General features: G+C 37.1%; 1 protein-coding gene across 1 annotated transcript; it reads left to right on the forward strand.

The window, feature by feature from the left end:
• Positions 1–4,382: 4,382 nt before the first annotated feature.
• Positions 4,383–17,990, forward strand: ddx6 (DEAD (Asp-Glu-Ala-Asp) box helicase 6). The gene is made up of 14 exons (XM_007259533.4): positions 4,383–4,498; positions 7,478–8,096; positions 8,268–8,331; positions 8,907–9,011; positions 9,442–9,571; positions 9,736–9,882; positions 10,315–10,409; positions 10,539–10,661; positions 11,168–11,296; positions 11,405–11,521; positions 12,474–12,537; positions 12,629–12,730; positions 12,855–13,039; positions 13,800–17,990. Exons 2-13 carry the CDS (start codon positions 7,894–7,896, stop codon positions 13,028–13,030), a joined length of 1,455 nt encoding a protein of 484 aa, XP_007259595.2. The 5' UTR covers positions 4,383–4,498; positions 7,478–7,893; the 3' UTR covers positions 13,031–13,039; positions 13,800–17,990.
• Positions 17,991–20,401: the final 2,411 nt, after the last annotated feature.

Raw genomic sequence — 20,401 nt, forward strand, 5'->3', positions numbered from 1 at the left:
TACATCCAAGTAAAGGTGACTTTACAACCGCCATGTTACTCCAAATTACATTTAAACAAATATGCGTGAAATGTCTGAATTATATACATATATGACAAAAACTGATCAGTTATCATCTGCGCTTTTAGTTGTTTCTACTGAAAGCACTTCTTATGATGGTGTCCTTTTTTGAAAAAAGAATGTAACTTTACGTTTCATAGAGATTTTTGACAGAAGTTAATATAAATATTAGACTAAAGAAAAAAAACATTTGGATTCACCTGGAATGCCTCTATTTACTCAGGATTTAGTCTTACTGTGAACTACAAATGAACAGAAGTCAGGTTAGAGCAGTGTTTCTCAACCCTGTTCTTACACATTCTACTGCATATCCCCACTGCCTTCTCTGCTTTAAAGTCACTTAATAAAGTAAGTGGAGGTATGATGTGTCTAATACACTGCTGACATACATAATGAAAAGGATTTAAACAGGTAAACTCAGTAAAGGACTGTTTATTAACGCAATTTTAGGGCAGAGATCAGGGTTAATAAACTGCTTTAAACTACCAACATAAAGTACTGTACTAAATTCTGACTATCCACTACATCTGGCTTCTAGCTAACTATTTTTTTCGTTTACTATAGCTTACAGTAAGTCCTGCAATCCTAAATTAATAAACACAATTTGAAAATGAAATAGTGATTAGCTGATCAGGGCAAGCTGAACATAACATATATGTTTTTTTTAAGCCTTGACTCCCTGTCTAGCTAATCTCCCTGTCTAGCTAATTCCAAAGTTAAACTAACTGACTAACACAGCTGCAGTTTATTATCACACGGTGGGTTTAATCTGTGTGTTTTGATTTGGAGAGTCTTTTTAACCAGCTATCAGAAATAATCTCAACACAGGCCACATGGTAAACTCCGTTACCTCTTAGAAAAATCGCCGTATATCCAGATTTACTTCAACACCAGCTGATGCTGGACACCGCTTCTAAATCTCACAGCGAGGGGGAGGGGCTTCTCCTCCACCAGCACGCTAACTCTTCTCGCAAGACCAGCGAGCTGATTGGCTGTTTCTCCTGAAAGGCGGGACTTTCTCCCTGAACCGGCACCGTGATTGGTTTCCCAGCGCTTAGCGGTCGGTCTCTTCATTAACAGTACGACTGAGCTGAGCGAAACTATTTGATTTTTGGGGGGGACAAATCCACCTGTTTCTAATATTGGGTGGGACATGTCCCACCCATCCCCCCCGGTTCCTACGCCAATGTGAAAATGTACAGTGCCTGTAAAGCAACAAAACAGTTTTGTTTGTGTGACGATGTGAAATGTAAAATTAAATCTAATATTTTCTGTTCAGATTTGGGCCACTTTGCATCAGCACGCTCATCCACTTCCTTGAGGCCCTTGTGGTTGCCAAATGTCATTAAAGTGCCCTCTAGAGTGCAAAAAACAAGACGAAGAGTTCATGCTATGGTGTCCCTTCTTGCAGTAAATGATCCCCAGTTGATTCAATGTGATATGCATCACTAGAGGTGCCCTCAAAATAGAAATAAATTGTGTTTAATGGTACAAGACAAAGTAAATAGTTGTCTGTGATAGCACAAATAAAAAAGGCTAATTTCAATTCCTTATATTGCATCTAATCTTTAAAATGTATGTTTTCAGTGTAAGCCATAATGTTGCAAAAAAGGTGTCCATTATATGCGTTCCAGTGTAAACTACACAAACACATTGAACCGGATATGATACATATCCAATTTGCAGCAATGCAACTCAGTCTGAACAGGCAAATCAGAAGTAATATGGCGTTTATTGAGATGTAAGGAAAATTGACAAGGAGAAAGTGGTTGACAGCATTAAAAGAGGGGTTCAGTGGCGGGGTAATGAGGTAAATGTGCTCAAAGAGCACCTCTCATTGGACTGATGTCTCTGTTTAGAAAATGTTGAGTACCTGTAATGCAACAAACCAGTTTTTTTTAGTTTGCTAAGACCCAATTTCTAGAATTTAACACAGCTGCCCAAAGCACATACAACCCGATACTAAACTACCCTCTGCAGTGTTATCCCTGCTGCACACAAACACTCAAGTTTATAAATGAACCTGGCTAAAGCAGCTTAGCTTACCTGTTCAGGAGAAAGTAGCATCTCAGCATCTGTTTTGTGGCGTTTCTGAGTTTAAAGTCTTCTCCATCGGTTGAACTCTCTGTCAATATTTACTCCTGTTTTATTCCTTCTTTAGTCACTGATCTCACAGTCAGATCTTCCTGACATTCGGATTTTACTGTTAAAAATGACATGTCTAAAATAAAGCAATGGCTTGTTTTGACTTTGTTCTTCTCCCTAATTTCAGTATTTAGGTTAGTTTTTTTTTTTTTTACCTAGCGTTAGGTACTTAATGCTATAGCTAACTAGTTAACATACAGATTATATAAAATGATAAAGCAAAATTGATAAATGAGATGAAAATACATGTTATTATACATTATTAATAATTATGTGAAATAATATTTTAGATGATATTTATAAATTATATATTTTTGTTATTTTTATTATTGTCATAATCATCATTACTATTATTATTAATATTAATATTATATAACAATAATAAAAAAATAGGCAAATTAAAAAATATATAATATAAAAAATAGTAATATTATTCAATAAGATGATAATACATTTAATAAAATATAGTATTATTTAGATTGTTCATATTTATTTCATATAATATTTTTTCATATAATATATATAATGATAATGTTAATAATAATAATAATAGTAATAATAATAATAATAATAATAGCAATTATAATAATATTAATCATACTATACATTTCTTTATTTGGATGTAATATAATTTGATGAATGTAATAAAATATAACATATCTATATTTTAATTTATCATATTTATGTTTTATATATAATAATAATAATACATATGTGTGTACACATAATTTAGTACAATTCAGTCTTTTATTAAAGACAAATTAATAAAATCAACAATAATAATTGATTTCTTCTTCTTCTTCATCTTATTATTATTATTATTATTATTATTATTTTAGAATTATTATAAAATGTTATTTTATTTAAAAATAAAAGCTTGTAAATTTTAATACCGGTTACACACCCTTTACATCTTCATTTTCTCACACAACACTGTGTAAATATAGATCATTAACTCGTGTGAACTCATAGCCTGCTGCGTTGAAGAAAAGTAATGCAGTCCTGCCTGACGGAAGCTAACCAGGCTGAACAACATCTATTTATAGTTCATAAGTTAAGGTTAATATTTATTTTACATACATATAGTTACTGAATTATATAATGTTTTCAGTTGTTAATTTGAGCACGAGGCTTTATTTGGCTGCAGTTACATGCGGCCACCTGTAGTTGGCGGCTTTTAACAGTGAAAAGCCCCATTAAAACACAACGCTGTGCAAACGCTCTGAATAAAAAGGAAAAACACAGAAAGACCTCCAGACTTTAATATAATATAGATAAAATAAGATAATAAGACATAACATAGAAAATAATGTTATATGTGAACCTCTAGACTAATGACATTTCTAAGAGCTTATTGGAGCCAGTGATGAAATTGGATGTGTCGGTTAAAGCTGCCCTGCCCTATAAAAATAACAGACCAATTTTCCTACTTACGAGTTTGGAGGTCGTAATTATGACTTGACATGCGTTCGAGTGTTATTTAGTCAGGTGGAAATGGACACCATTAGGAAAAATCCTTTAGTTTATAGTTTTGGTATGTTATCATAAAAAACGGAAGGTTTATTTACTTATTTACTTACTCCAAGAGAATGAAGCAAATAAGACACTCATGAGATCAATAATGTTTTTATCCCATTAGAACTGTGAATCATGCTAGACCTTTTACGTTTATTGCTAGCATTTACGTGTATTGCTAGTGATTTTATTTGTTAGCTAATAATAACCTACAAGTGTTCAAGTATTGTAGCAATAACAGAAGTGTAAGCAGTTTACAATATGAACTATCTTTAACTAACTTAAACTATCTCGAACTAACTTAAACTATCGCTAATGAAGCCATTACAACTGTCATATTTATTTTTTTGTTTCCTAAAAACTTGCATAAAAAGGGGGAAAGGTTATTATGTGATTGTTTTAGGAATGTGCTGATGTCTAAAAGTATTAAAAACATTACATATATTATTATATGTCATTTGAGTTTTACTGGTAAAACCCGAGTTAGAATTTGTAGTGCGGGTGTAGTTTAGGTTGAAACGGCTCGCTGGGCAGTGTGGCAGGCTGTTGGGGCACAGTTGGGTGGCACCGTGCCCGGCTGGAGCTCGCGCGTAGCTTTGTGCCTCATTTCCACTCTGGGGAGTGTGATTAGGCCGCGGCTCCGCCGGGTCAGGTGACCTGCGGGGGGAGGGTTTAAAGAAGACTGGGAGCCATCTTATCCGTTCGGTTTATACCCCCTATATACCACCATACTCTACCCACACATACCCGGGAATAATTCGGATTTCAGCCGGATTCGGTGAGTCTGTTCACGCCAGCCCGTTTAGTATCGGGCTGCTCTTAGTGCTGATCAGGGTGGTGCTGAGAGGACCTTCATATTTAACCCGTAAACTGGTCTGTTCGTCTTTAGAGTTTAGTGACGCTGGCTGGCTCGTCCACGTAGCTAAATAGCTAGCTTACCTTTATCCTATCTTAACTAGTAAAATATGTACAAAAATCCTGATTCGTTGTTTATAACGAGACACTGTTTTAGGGCTTGTCTCACCGTTTTTGACCGTCAAATCTGGCCTGTTTCGGTTCTTGAGGCCTGCAGGCGCAGAGTTGCGGAATCCATGTACAGCTAGTAATAATCCACCCCATGTTTTATGCTAGAACTGCCCGAACAGCGCTACCGTAGAGAAACCGGTCAGCGCTGACGAGGCAGCCGGAGCCAAAACACGGAGTGGATTCTTACAACTTGCTGGACTTGGATTTGCCAGTTTACAATTTTGACGGAAAGCTAGCTATAGCTGTGAGCTAGCTCTAGTGTTTTTGCGTTTCGGTAACCAGCGAGCTATTTTAAAGCGATTTTAATCGATTTTAACAATTTATTCGAGTAAAAATGCCATTTGGGCGAGTTTAAAGTGTAATAATGTGCTACTATGATAATGTTACATAGCCGTTCGCTATTTATAGTTAAGTTAGCTAAATCGTCCACAAAACAAGCTAAGCTAAGCTACGCTAGATAGCGCTAGCTTGCTAACTGCTAGTTAGCGGTAAGTTAGCTACGTTATCCTCGCTAGCGTTTGCTATTGTGGCTGCTGCTGCTGACAGCGTGACAGTGCGAAATTGTGTATAAAATAAGCAGGTTAACATTTAAAAACGAAAAAAAGCCTAAATACCATTCTTCAGTGAGGTATGCGTAATTTAGCTGAGATGGCTATGTTACGTTATCTAGGTAGTTAGGTTTGTGTGTAGTATTAGCTAGCCATTTACACATAACGCTAGCTAGCATTAGCTGGTTCAAAACTAGCAAGCTATCGCTGTGTGGTAACTAGCTAACGTTACCTTAACTACCTGGGTAGTGGGTTAAGCTAAGTTAGCTACTGTGTTTAGCCGCTCACTGGGGACGCTGTTTTGTACTGGAAGCTAATAAACGTTACTTTCATCGGGTTTTAATCTGTTGTAGACACTATTTCCGTGTGCTAGCTAGCTGTTAGCGAACGTTACCTCGGGCCTGCTGTTTGTGAGGACTGTCTGGTTCGATGCCAGCTGTGTTTTTCCGCCTCATGATCTGATCTACAGATGGGTGATATGACTGTTTACTCGCATTGCGATAAATGCGAATTTCTGAGCGTATTAAGTATTGTCAGTGCCTTAAAAATACAGAGCATCTTGGATTTCTTATTTAGAGTCTCTGCGTATTTTTAACCCTATGTCATAGTGTGGCAAACAGAATCTTAGGTTATTAATTTAACGTTGCACCTTTCCATTTTATCCTAAACGTATATATTTAGGGAAGTCCTCGAAAACACAGGTAATCCTCCCAAAATGCAGGCACTCCTCTAAAATGTGCTGGGGAGACCCCGGACTGGGGTTGAGGAAAACCACAACACTAAACCATATTGGACAGTTCAATGGTTTTCATTATATATTAAATATATTAAATATTAAAAGAGCAGCAATAAGCGGTGGTGGTGTGCCGATATCCGACTCCTGTTGGTGTGCAGGCAGCAGTATGGGTAGGAATATGTATTGGCAAGCATCTTGCAATTATAGGGGTGTGCCATATTGTATTGTGCACAATAATTTCTACAAACGTTTACACAATTAAAAAAAATACTCAATGTTGTGATATCGCAATATTATTGAAATAAAACATACTTTATCTATAGTTTCAGTTGTTTGTAGTTTATATTCATGCATTCAACATTTTGTACTTGGGTTTTTTGGTAGATTGTTGTATTTATATTTTGTGGCGCTATTCTTATTTCACACAAAATCAGGATCTTGTTTAAATTACTGTTTAAGAAATGTTAACCTTAAAGTTTTAGATATTATTTGTTATGTATGATTATGACTTTTATTATGTTATATTCGTGTAACAAGTAAATAATACTAATACTTACTTCGCCTTTCTTTTCTTTCTTTCTTTTTGTAATGGTATGTTGGGAAAATTCAGTGTTTTGTCATATCAGCAAGAATAAAACTGTCCTGAAATAATACCTTAATATAATTTTAGGGTCATATCGCCCACCCCAATTGTTGTTGTTATTATTATTATTATTATTATTACAGTATCATAATATACTATTAGTGTTAGATAAAGCTATCATAACTATCATTTTTTGCTAGTAGATAAAGTAATTTTAGTGCTTTTAGCATCTTAGACACACTTTCCTTGTGCTACATTGGTTAGCTAGCTAATGTTCTCTCCGCCTGCTGTTTGTAAGTTGTTTTTCCACCTCATAGTTTGAGTTAAAGATGGGTAATATGACGGTTTACTCATATTGTGATAGATACGCATGTTGTTGGTTTTCTGGGCATATTGTGAGCATTGCGAGGGGTTAAAAATGCAGAGCATCTGCACCTTCCTATGCATCTGCATATCCTTAGTATAAAAACACATGTTTATGTTATATATATATATATATATATATATATATATATATATTATATATTATATATATTATATATTATATATATATATATATATATATATATATATATATATATATATATATATATATATATATATATGTGTTAATTAGTGGGGTCTAACAGAGTACAACTTTGCTGAGTGGTGGTGGTGGGGGTTAACATTTAAATGAATAGTCTGTGGCATCTGTAGATGGTAGATACATCTGTGGATAGCGGAAAGTATGCATTAGACATTAATATAACTTTGATATGAGCAGAACGTTTATTTATTTATTTTTGTTGGAAATTAACATTCAGAAAACATGTGAAACATATATATATATATATATATATATATATTTTTTATTTTCTGATCCAGGTTGAAAGCTCTTCGGATCATCAGCATTGAGAATTAGGAGAGAGACACGAGTGGTCGCAGAGATCAGGACTAAAATGACTAACCATCTGGCTGCTTAGCCTCTCTCCGGTTTGGGAAATCTTGTTTTGTGAAGGCGGGAACCTCCTTTTGAAGGTGAATTTCCCACTTGCAGAATCTGTGACTAACTGCTTGAGCAACAAGACATTTTGTGTTGAGATGTTCCACAAAAGACTGACCTTGAGGAACAGCGAGTTGTGAAAATTGCTTGGACTTTGTGCTTTGGACTTCATAAAACAAAAAAAAAACTAAACATAAACTAAAAAACTGTTAAGGACGTCTTAATTTCCTGCGAGTTTGTTGGGAGAAGGAGTGTTTCTCCCACTTTTTTCCTTTCCCTGGTCAAAAGAATTAGAGACATGAGTACAGCCAGAACGGAGAACCCAGTGATTCTGGGACTGTCCAATCAGAATGGCCAAATGAGGGGCTCGGTGAAGCCGACAGGAGGACCTGGTGGGGGAGGAGGGGGACCTCAGACAACACAGCCCACCCAGATTAAAGCTTCCAGCACAATCAACAATGGCAACTCCCAGCCTGTGCCCACAGTCAACACAGTCATCAAGTAAGTACCTGGATGTCAAGATCTTTAAGTGAACTGAACCATATTGACAAATAATATGGTGTGATTGGAGGGTTGCTTTCAGTTTTCTTTTTGCAAATATAATATTACTGTAGCACCTCCAACTTTTTTTGTTGCAAGGTTGTTTTACAAGAACTGTGTGTGTTTTATTAGACCTGGAGATGACTGGAAGAAGAACCTAAAGCTTCCTCCTAAGGATATGCGAATGAAAACTTCTGTAAGTGTGGTCATGAGTTAGTCAGATTTACACATTGGTTCTGATGTGTTTGTTGGGGATAAACAAAAAAATTGAAAGTTATTTAGCTGAAATAAGAGCAGAGACAGAATTTTATACTGATCAGTGAATAAATTATTTTAACGGCTATGGGCCATTGCTGCTGTAAATTTATGGTTCAGATAACACTGCTGAGCTTAGAATGTTAGAATATTAAATATAGTGTTCAATAAATATTTTCCAATTGTAGCTTTGTAATTGCTTTTTCTTTGTGCATTTCTAGTATTTTCATCTTGCTTTTTAATGATATCAGGATTATTTTTCTGATATATTATTTCTCTGTTATAAATGTATGTGTTTATCTGAGGCTGGGCTGATGCCAAAATTACATTGTTGCATACCTAGAAAATGATAAATAGGGTATGCTATTTTTTCAGTGGTGAAAACTTCATCTAAGTGTTTGATTTTGTTTGATTTCGGCCAAAGAATACATTTTGGTGCATCCTTAGTTTGTGAATAATCTGTTTATTCTATGAAATGTAATTAAAGTGTTTTCTTATTTGTTGTGAAATGTGCAGGATGTCACCGCAACAAAGGGGAATGAATTTGAAGATTACTGCCTGAAACGGGAGCTGCTAATGGGCATTTTTGAGATGGGCTGGGAGAAGCCGTCACCTATCCAGGTCAGTATGGAGAAGAAAAAAAAAACAATGGAATATGTTTACAACTTGACTTCACTAGGCTCCTCTGAACCTGCAAAATGTAATCTGTGCCAGTAATTGTGGTGATGCATAATTCCAAATGTTTTTTTATAACTATCTTCAGTATATTTTTTTCTTAGGCAAATACATAACACAATTTTTGGAGAAAGTTGCAAATTTATTTAGAATGTAATTTCAGCTTTACTTTATCCATATAAATCCCTTACTGACCAAATAAAGCAGAATCTCCACAAGTGCATCTTTAATCTGTAGGCTGCAGCTGCATGTGCTTCCTTGGGTGCTTGTTAGTAACTGCTCAGTTTACATCCCGTGTGTTTTTTTTATCTGGAGGCGTTTGTGCATCTCATCCGGACCATCTGCTCCTAACTGCTCTTTGGATTTCTCCCTGCAGGAGGAGAGCATTCCCATTGCTTTGTCTGGGAGGGACATTCTGGCTAGAGCCAAGAACGGCACAGGAAAGAGTGGAGCCTACCTCATTCCCTTACTTGAACGTATTGACCTGAAGAAAGACTGCATACAAGGTGAGGAGTCCTTTTTAATTTTCTTGATTTATGTCAGAGGATGTTTTTGAACTAAATTGGAAAGGGGGATAGTGGAATAGCCCATCTTTAATTTTTTTGCTCTGTGCTCATGTTTATTAATTTGAATGTTAAATGACCGCTATTATCTCTTCATGTCATTGCAGCATTGGTCATTGTGCCCACCAGAGAACTGGCTCTGCAGGTGAGCCAAATCTGTATACAGGTCAGCAAACACATGGGTGGGGTTAAGGTCATGGCAACCACCGGTGGAACCAACCTCCGTGACGACATCATGAGGCTTGATGAGACAGGTTTGTTTTTTTTATTTTTATCATCTCTATAAGAGCCTTTGAATTGGGCTAAACATGCATTCTGAGAGAAAAAAAAGTGAGTAATTAATAATTTAAGGAGTATTTCTTCTTTAATTATCAATCTTACCATTCTTTAGAATACATCTGATTTTCAGTTGTTGCAGAGCATACATAGTGAGGGCCTAATGTAATATAGTATGATGTATATGATATAAAAAATATTTATTTTATTATTTGTTTTTTTAGGTTGACTGATTTCATTCTGTAGCTCGTTTTGTATTGGTAGACCAAATCTGGCGAATGATGCAATCATTATAAATGGAAATTGTGTTTATGTAAGCATGCTCTGGCCCAGGTTAAGAGCCATGTAAGTGCAGGCTATGTGGGGGAATAAAGAGAATCTACCATGACCTAATCTGACTTGACTCGCAGTGCACGTCGTTATTGCCACTCCTGGAAGAATTTTGGATCTCATCAAGAAAGGAGTGGCGAAAGTTGGCCAGGTGCAGATGATCGTACTGGATGAGGTGAGTCCAGGAATAAAGTTTGTTTGTGTGTAAAGGCTGGATGTATTTACATTTACCTTCTAAAGTGCTTGTGTTCCTTTTTAATGTTTTGCATATGTCTGTCCTGTGTCTGTGTTTTTGGTTGAGTAGGCAGATAAGCTCCTGTCCCAAGACTTTGTGCAGATGATGGAGGAGATTTTGAGCTTCCTGGCCAAACAAAGGCAAATTTTGCTGTACTCTGCAACCTTCCCTCTTAGTGTACAGAAGTTCATGGTAAGCGTTTTTTATAAGCTCCACTAGGTAGGATTGAGATTGTGCTCGCAGGCTCCCCCTACAGTTGTAGAGTGTAATAAATGTTTCAGGTGGATTGGTTTCTCTTTCCTGTTTTCTGGCTTTCACAGACATATATTTGGTCTCTTTCCAGCTTCTGCCAGAGTGTCTGTATGTTAGTTTGTAAAGAATGAACCAGTAGTCCTTGTAGAACTGTTGGAAAGCAGGTCGCATTTCTCGCGAGCGTTGGTTGCGGCTGCCTCGGAAAACTTAGTCTGGTTTGAGCTCAGAGGAGCTCTGGCACAGACACGAGAGCACCGCTATTCCTCCTATTACACCTCAATGCTGCGCTGCAGTGAGTTTCAAGCTGTAATTTTACTTCTTTAAAAAGATCAAAAATCAAGGAAATCCTACCTAGTGCTGCTTAAATTGTAGTGCTATGTATAAGACTTAATTTTCAACAAGTGTGTTTCTACTGTGATCTAATGTTTGTTCTCTGTCCTGTCCAGAATTCCCACCTGCAGAAGCCTTATGAGATAAACCTTATGGAGGAGCTGACCCTGAAGGGTGTGACCCAGTATTACGCCTACGTTACTGAAAGGCAGAAAGTCCATTGCCTTAATACTCTGTTCTCTAGGGTAAGCAGGCCTTCTGCTGTTCAGGCTTTACTTGTGTAAATGTTTAGCTTACTGTAGCTAAAATAATCTTACTTAGTTTATTAATGGAAATATATATTATCTTTTTAGCTCCAGATCAACCAGTCTATAATCTTCTGCAATTCGTCCCAACGGGTGGAGCTCCTGGCTAAAAAGATTTCCCAGCTTGGATATTCCTGTTTCTACATTCATGCCAAGATGAGACAGGTGGGCACATGGGCTTTCGAATTGGTCTCCAAACACAGATTAAATCTGCTAAATAAGGTTGCATCCCATTGTAACACTGATGTCTGCGTTTCAAGTACTCCTACTTTCAAACATTACATTTTAAAGCTGTCGTTACACAAAAAAAAACAATTAGTACTGGCACTTTTTTTTATTACAGTAGGTTGCAAGTTGTATATGCATGCTGCATGTAAAACTGTCCTTCTGCCCCCGTTCCCTGCATTAATCAACAACAGAAAACGGACAGAAAACAAGTGAATCAGGAGCAGCCCTTGGACTGATGTTAACCTGTAGTTTAGGATTCATGGCCTCACCCAACTTGGCCTAAGACCGCCCACTGCAGAGCTGTGGAGGGAGTGTCACAGTGCTGTTAGTCAATCTGAGACGATATGTTTGCGTGTTGTGAATGAGTAAGAGCTAAAAAAAAAAAAAAAAACCCTGTAATGAGACCTTTAACTGAAACACTCCAAGTCATATTTTCTACTTGAAAAGTTGGGTGTTGCCAAGTATTGTCAATTCTCTACCCAAGCCTGACCGGACTAGGTTTGAGAAACACTGATATAAAAGTTGTTGGACTGTTTAATCCAAAAGCAAAAAAGTATGTTACTGCTTCATATTTTTTTGTTTGTAAATCATTTTTTTTTTATCAAAAAATGTGATGATATAAATATGAAAACTTTTACTAAGTGTTATTTTATGTAATGTATAACTTTTAATTGCTTGAATTTAACACCAAGTACTGCTTAGTTAATAAAATTTGGTGCATTAATGAGTAATAACGTATTGCTGTAAAGTATGTTAGTTGGTTTCATCTCTGGTTTCCAGTGAGGTATAAAACTATATTTTGGTAACTAGAATTGTAGAGTAGTGTTGCAGTTCTGTATTTAATTTAAATGGATAGATTTATTTTCTGCTCATGTTTATTGTCCTGTAGGAACACAGGAACCGTGTTTTCCATGACTTCAGAAACGGCTTGTGCCGAAATCTCGTCTGCACCGGTATGTTAACTGTTCATTAAAGTACCTTCAGTGGGACTTTTTATTTATAATAAAAAGCTAAATGTTATACCTTTTTTATTTCCTTCTTTAGATCTTTTCACAAGAGGAATTGACATCCAAGCTGTGAATGTGGTGATCAACTTTGATTTCCCCAAGCTCGGGGAGACATACCTCCACCGTATTGGCAGATCTGGTAAGTGACAAATGCCTCTTTTAAGGAGTGTGTGCCCTTAGGTTCAGTTTCTAGACCTTTTTACTTGGCTGTATGTCTTTTTTAATACAGATTCAGCTTCACCTGATTCATTTTGTCCCCCCAGGTCGTTTTGGACACTTGGGTCTTGCCATCAATCTGATCACCTACGATGACCGCTTTAACCTGAAGGGCATTGAGGAGCAGCTGGGCACTGAGATCAAGCCCATTCCTAGCAGCATTGATAAGAGCTTGTATGTGGCAGAGTATCACAGCGAGAGCAGTGAGGAGGTCAAACTGTGAGGAGAAGAGGTGAGCATAGCACACTTGTCTGTCTCATTTTTAATTTTTCTCACAGTGCTATGTTCTGGCATCTGGAAGTCTTTTGTTGTAGAATTTTATCTAAGCTGATATCCAATTAGAAATGTTTTAAGCAGAAACTGGGGAGATTACTGACAGCTAGTGGAAAGGACTGGCGTGGCAGGATTTAAAATAATTCTAACCTACTTGATTTAGTGATGAGTGTAAATAAGTGTGCAGAGCATATCGTCACTGTCCAATGAAAAACACTTGTCTCTAAAACAGCAACTTTACAGGAGAGAGAAAAAACGAGAGAGTTTTTCAGGTCATTGTGAAGAGTTTTTATTTTTCCGTTCATCAATAAATTTTGGCACAGTGTAAGGGACCGTTTGTCTGTTCAAATTATGTAGTAAACTAAAAATCAACAAAAATGGAGAAGTGTTTTTTTTTTATAGGACAGCGACGATGTGTGATTTTAAATAGACAGCAAAATCTGCTTTCCAAAATCCTCAGTATTTGAATTGTAACAGTCGTGACCTTTTAAATACACATTATGTTCTAACCTAAAAAGGACAAGACTTGCAAGATAATAGAGAGAAATGTAGAAATGCCTCAGGGTATTCGAGGTGTTGGTCTTAATATGAAACCTACGGGTACCTTTTTAATGGAAGTCAGCACTGCATAAAATTTCTGTACACAGGCTTTTTTTATTAGTTAGACAAATATTCATTCCAAATGAGAACTCATTCTACTGTCTCTTGTTCTCTTGCAGAACACCAGTCGCTACGTCCCCTGATGTCCATCCCGTCTGCTTCCTTGCCGTGTCTAGGGGACGACTTTTTTCCTTCCTTTTTTTTTTCTTTTCCCTTTTCTCTTGTGTTGTCCTTTTACTTTTTACTTTATGTTCCTCTTCTTAAATTGTCCTATTTTTTCCCTTTTACCTTCAGTCTGTCTTTCTCCTTCCTTCTTTTTTTTTCTCCCTTTGTGCCACCAAAAAGGAGTTTTGATTGAAACAGGCCAATAATGGGGGGAAATCATGGCCTACTTAAAAGGACTGCTGACCACTTCCTGTTCTGAAGATTTTTAAGCACTTGAGAAGAGAAGGGTAGAAAGGGACAATAGAAGCTGCTTTACTGGTTCGTCACCTGAAGAAGCATGTGACCACTCTGCTGCCGACCTGTTCATTACCCACCCACCTCCATGCCCAGCTCTGCCCATCCCACTCTGCAGCACGCACTGCGCTTCTTTTCATTTCTGTAGTTAATTTGTATCAAGTGCCTTAACAAGCAGTCAAACTTGTTCAGAAGTAATAATGTTTTTTCTGGATCTTGCCCCACACCCGTCATGCACTTGCCAAGGTTTGGTAATCACCATTGTTATTATTATTTTTTATTATTATTATTATTTGTGAGGATTCATTACTCTCATCCCCTGCAATGTTTAGAAGCGTTTCTTTTTTCTATTCCCCTTTCCTCTTGCTTTCTGTTCTGGGCGAGTGGACGGGTCGGAGGTTGGCGTTTTAGGTTGGTGAGCTGGTGCTGGCTCCGATACATGTGGACGAAGCAACTTTTCCTCTGGAAGAAGTGGAAGTTGATTGACTGACTGTTCTAAGTGATGAAGGCGGGACTTAATGATGCTTTTCTGATCTTTTCGTAAAGTCCCGAAAAATGTCCTGAGTGGCGTTTAATTTCGTTATAACAGAACCTATGCTTCTACAGACTTCCCAGACTGTCTCCCTTTATCTTCGGCGTGCACACACTACGAGAAACTGGATCAGAGACTCACGCCAGCCTTTATCTCTGGCCATGATCATTCCCCCACCAGACGAATGTGGAAATATTGGATTTTTTTTTTCTTTTTTCCCCCCTTCTTTTCCCTGTTTGCCCTCCCCCTTCTCTTCATGTTCTGAAGTTGTGCAGTTTCTTTTTCCTGTCGGTCGTTTGGTGGCGACCCCTTGTTGTCCTAGATGTGCCACTGGATGCAGTTTTGGCACATTGTAAACTTTGTAAATACTTGATTTTTTTATTTTTAACGAGTCGTTTTAAAACAAGCTCAAAAAAAGGCTGGATGGTTGTGAGAAACATCTGAGATGTGGGATTCTGTCAGCACTGGAAAGTGTTTGGATTATTTAATGAAATATATTTTATAGAATTTTTGTTTAAACCCTAGCCCCTGCTTTTTTTGAGCAAATATAAATGTGATCTGCGTATGAAGACCAAGTTTAAACCTGGCAACTTTTTTTTTTTTTTTTTTTTTTTTTTAAATTAACAAAAAAATAGTAAGTTCAAATGTATTTATTTTTGGATTTTTTGCATAAAGTATTGGCATGGAGTTTTAGTTGTAAATACACCCGAATAATGACCATTATGCACAGAATCTTTTTTTTTTTTTTTTTTTTACAGTCCGTTTCAAGTCAAAGTCCAAAAAGGTGTTTGGATTAGTTATTTGCCCTTGAATAATAATAATTGCGATCCCAAATTACTAACCAGTGTTGATGCTTGACCACATCTGGATGCTGGATGTCAGTAGCTCAACTAGACTTTGAGATTTTGTGCGAGATTTCGTTAAACTGAAGATTTAAACAAAAAAAGAAATCTCTCCAGCCTTTGATCCAGCTTGTTTCGCTGACGTACGAGGAGCTCGTCTGGGTTCCTGGTCAGGATGACTGACTCGAATCGTATATAAGAGGTGGGCACTTTTGAACATCATGTAGTAGAAAAATGCTTCTTGCTGCAGTGCAGCTGAAATATTGGCTTTTTTTGTTTTTTTTTGGGGTAGGTCAGGTGGGGGTCAAAACAAACTTCACCTCCATTCGAATGGTATATGTAAGTAACTGTTACACTGATTGATGGATTGTTCGTTTGATCGATGTTCACTGCCAATGGCACTGGTACATGATTCTGCCGGCTGGGGGTGAAGTTAGGAGAACGGGGTGGGGATAATTATTATTTTGGTTGGAAAAATTGACGTAGATTTATTTTGGTGTTCAGAAAAGAAAGCAAAGAATGCAAATCTCTCAAAACAAAAGTTAATGATGAATAAATAAATGTAGCGACAACAGTGGAGGAAGAGATTTTACAGTGTAAAAACCCAGTTTTCACTAAATGCTGCAGAGATCTTTAAAAAACACAAAAAACAAAACGTAAATCGAAGCCTTTAGCAGTGTGGACTTTTTAGTTCTGGGACTGGGTAAGAAGACTTAATTGCACTGCACTTGCCCTCTAGGGGCTGAAGTATTCTTTATTGGGAGGGGAGGGGTGGGGTGGTTGTGAATATGGGAGGACGTAATGGGTGCTGATAACCAAATTTCTTTTTCTTTTTTTTTTTTTTTGGGAGGGAGGGTGTTTGGGTAAAAAAAAAAAGGTTTGCAGAAGTTGGGATCACTCTGCTTTAACACTAAAAGCATTGAAGGACATTTGAGGGAGGGAGGGAGGGAAATTTGGGATTTTTTTTTTGTGGGAGGGGTGGGATATTTATATTATATGGTGGTATTATTTATTCGATTGTATTTGTTCACTCCATTGCCTTTGTTTGTGCCATTATTTGTACAGCACAGTTAATGTGCTCAACGTATTCATGACACAGCATTGTCTTAGGAGCCCCCTGATAATTTTGTCACTTTAGGCGAGACATACATATACATATATTTGTGGTTCTGCCTGCTCTACCTATTGGTGTTGCACCTGTGCAACTTGTGACTTGAAAGGGGTTTCCCATCTAAAATGATAGTGATGATTCATTGGATAAATTGAAGTGAGGACAAAACAAGAAAGTCTTAAAGTCTTGGTGTTTTATTTTAAAGGTGGTGATTGTATTTAAGTTGCAGCACCAGATGGTAGAGTAGGTTTGAACTTAGACATTCATCCTTTCTCCTACAGTGGCCCAAATATTGTGCACATAGACCTCCTTTTATTAATTAGATTGACGTTTTTTACTCCTTTTACCTATTTCTTGGGTGGAGGAATGGGTGGGGTTGTTTATTTTACTCTTTATTAAAAACATAAATACTGAGGGGGTTTATGTGACTCTAGGAGAGAGGATGTGTGTTAAACAAGGCATTTGGCAGCTTGCCTTTTTTTTTTGTTATTTTTCTTTAATTATTTTTTCCTACTTTTATTGAGAACATGGCCTTTTCTTTTTCATACACATTGGCGTGCACTATCACCATATGCCATTAAGACCAAGTGTATACTGAAAGTAAAGGCTGTGAACTAATGAAGATTTAAGGCTTATTTTTTTGTTTTTTGAAGATTGAGCTTGAGACTGTCTCGCCATATTCAATTGGATTGTTAAAAAATGGATTTTAAAAAAGTCACTCTTGTGAAAAGATCTCAATCTCAGTCTTCAGGGGTTATTTATTATTTTTGTTTTTCTGTTGTGGGTGGGTGGGTGGGTTTTGTGGGTGGGTGCTGATCTGCTGCTCTGATGCATCTTTCCACGTCTTCGCTGTAGAGCAGGGAGGGGCTACTGTTATGAAGTTGATGGTGCTGTTTGTTTGTTCTTCAGCCTTACAGCTCAGGAGATGCCCGTGATCACCCCTGTCTGCTCTACAGCAGGTCTAAAGCCAGCCTGGATGGTATAGATGCCAGTGTTTGGAAAGTAAGAATGTGGATAAGATGCATCAGCTGGGGAGGGCTGAGTTTGGGTGGGTTCACACTTTGGGGAAACCAAGAAAAGTAAGTTTAAAAGAAAAAAAAAATGAAACCTTTAAAAGCCACAAATTCGGAGTAACTGGGGAAGGAAAATCAGTTGTAAAACCTGTGCCCTGATGTTTTCTTTTTGTTTTTCATTGAGATGAATGTCAATATTCTGTTCACGATGCAAGAATTTGACTGTTTGGCTTTTTTTTTTTGGTTCTTTTTGAATTGGCACATTTTGGCAGTGAAGCTTTATTAGTAAAATAAAAATGTGGTTCTCAAAAAAATTAGAGATTTTGTTTGAAATAAAGCTCACTGAAATTCCACTGTTTTGTGATTTTCTGATGTTTGTGTGCTAATTAATGCCTGCTATGTGAGTGTTTGTAGCAAGTTTGGAGAAGATCTGGTTGCACTTCATCCTGTGGGTGAATGGGATTTCCTGTTTTACTATACACGTGCTCCTAAAGATTCAGACAGTTCTGAGGCTGTGTTCAGACTATAGTTACACCGGATTTCTTTCTGTTAAAATTATGGTCTGCACTCTTATTTACAAGTGATTTGATCAGATTTGTGCCACTTCTACCTGCTGTGTAAACATCTCAAGTAATGACTCAAATCTGATTTGAAAACATCAGATAATACATATATACACAGCTCTCTGAGGGAAGGGAAGAGAAGAAAAAAAAGGCTTATTTTTGGATAGACTACAGGTAAACCACATTAATTTGTCAGATCAGGTTTGATTTGTGTTTAGAACTAACCTTTGGTGCTGTTTTTGGGTTCTTGCACTTTCCTCACTTTAGATTGGATGAGGTGGTTGTTTGTCGTGGTGTGATTGACTCAAAAGACATCCAGACGGCTACAAATATGATTATAATCTCATTTCAAACCAGCTCAAAATGTGGTGTGGGTTTAAAAAAAAAAAAGTACATTTAATTGTATGTGCTTTCTAAATAAATCTCACCAAGGGTGAAAATGAAACACAATCCAGTTTACCCGAATTAAGGATGCCCGTGGGAAACAGGATTTCTGTTTTTATATTCCTCACCTACAGTAATGAAAAAAAAACTTATTCAACAGATTCTGAGTGCTAGATTTCACCGGCTAGTTGGGTATTAGATTCTACCATTTATGTAAAATTATATTTTATCGTCCCAGCAGACATATCGACAAACATCGGATGTCAAAGTTACTTGGCCAAAAAATGTGGAATCCTGCTCACATTAGATTTCTGTTACAAGTTTGCAAGTCACTGCAATACTGCAACAAACAAATTTAATACAGTGTTTTTGATGCTGATATTTCACATCAGATCGGCCCTGTCAAAGGAAACATAAATTCTTAACAACCCTACTATAAATTATTGGTTAATAAATTACTGATACTGATTTATACTGGTCCCAATGAACTCTGGCTCCTTATCAGGGTAATTGAGCATAGTATCTACAAGGTGGTTCTTTAATTTGAGATGCCAACAAAACTGAAACAAAAAATTGATGCAATACTGGTTGAACATGGAGGCTTGTGTTTTCAGGTGGAATGAATATGCATTATTAACATGAAAACAATAGAATGGGAAAGGCTCCGGCACTTACAAATAACAGAAGAAAGAAAAAAAAAAACACTGCAGATTTGGAAGATTTTGTGTCCGTCTTTAACATAAAAACGTCCAAAAAACTCCTTTTTAATAATAACAGCTCATAGCCAGTACTCCACCTCCACCTTGCTGGCATCTGAGTCCAAGTAGAGCTTTGTGTTCATTACCGATCCAGCTACAAAACCATCCATTTGCACAGCCAAGAGTCACTCTCATCATCTGTCTCATCAGTCCATAAAACCTTTGTAAGATCTGTCTTCATATATGTTTTGGTGTCTTGTTCAGTGGTGGTAGGGTTTCAGCCTTCCTAACCTTGGCCATGTCTCTGAGCACTGAACAGCTTGTACTTCTGGGCACTTCAGGTAGGCTGCAGGTTAATTTGTGCCCTCCCCCCCCCCCCCCCCCCCCAAAACATTTCTTGCAACCATGTTTTGTTGCTGTCCAATAAAAAATGAGTATCTCCAAAACAGCAAAATCAAGGCATTTTGACAGTGTAAATGACCGATTGTCTGTTCAAATTATGTAGTAACTAAAAGTCCATAAAAATGGGCATACTTGTTTTTTATTGGACAGCAACGATTTGCAACCAAACACTGGTTCTTCGATCCGGTTCCAGTACAGGCAATTTCAAATGCGCTGAATCCTTCTTAAAGACATTTTTACAATTTCTGACTTTTTAAAGTAAGTTGAATCTCCTTTTTCGTCCATTTTGCCTGGGGAAAATAAGCTGCTTAACAATTATTAACATCTTGATATAGGATACTGATCACATAAACTGATAGGCTTAAATCTAATGAGCATTCAGGTTTCTACAGATTGGAGTTGAAGGAAAATGTGCATATAGTTTCCTTATAGTTGTGAACACAGTGCATGTGTATTGCTATTGTGTTTCCACCCAGTCAGACAGGGATTATAAAAATGCAGGTAGTATTACAAATCAAAGGCTGTGACGTATATTTATTAGTGTTGTGTTATCAGTGCAGTACTGCTCAGTAAGCTATTTCCCATCAGAGATAGATTAGGATGAGGACAGGAATAATTAACAACTAGATCACTTTTTATTAGCTAGAGTTCTTTTATGGTACTTTTGAAGAACTGTGCTGAAATGTATTACTTCATTCATCAGTGTATATATACATT

Source organism: Astyanax mexicanus, chromosome 9, assembly GCF_023375975.1.
Source record: "Astyanax mexicanus isolate ESR-SI-001 chromosome 9, AstMex3_surface, whole genome shotgun sequence".
NCBI classification, from domain to species: Eukaryota; Metazoa; Chordata; class Actinopteri; order Characiformes; family Acestrorhamphidae; genus Astyanax; species Astyanax mexicanus.

Coding starts and splice junctions, on each gene's coding strand:
- ddx6 (XM_007259533.4), top strand. CDS start 7,894: ATGAGTACAGCCAGAACGGAGAACCCAGTGATTCTGGGACTGTCCAAT. Junction 10,662..11,167: donor TTAGTGTACAGAAGTTCATG/GTAAGCGTTTTT, acceptor TGTCCTGTCCAG/AATTCCCACCTGCAGAAGCC. Junction 12,731..12,854: donor CCACCGTATTGGCAGATCTG/GTAAGTGACAAA, acceptor TTGTCCCCCCAG/GTCGTTTTGGACACTTGGGT.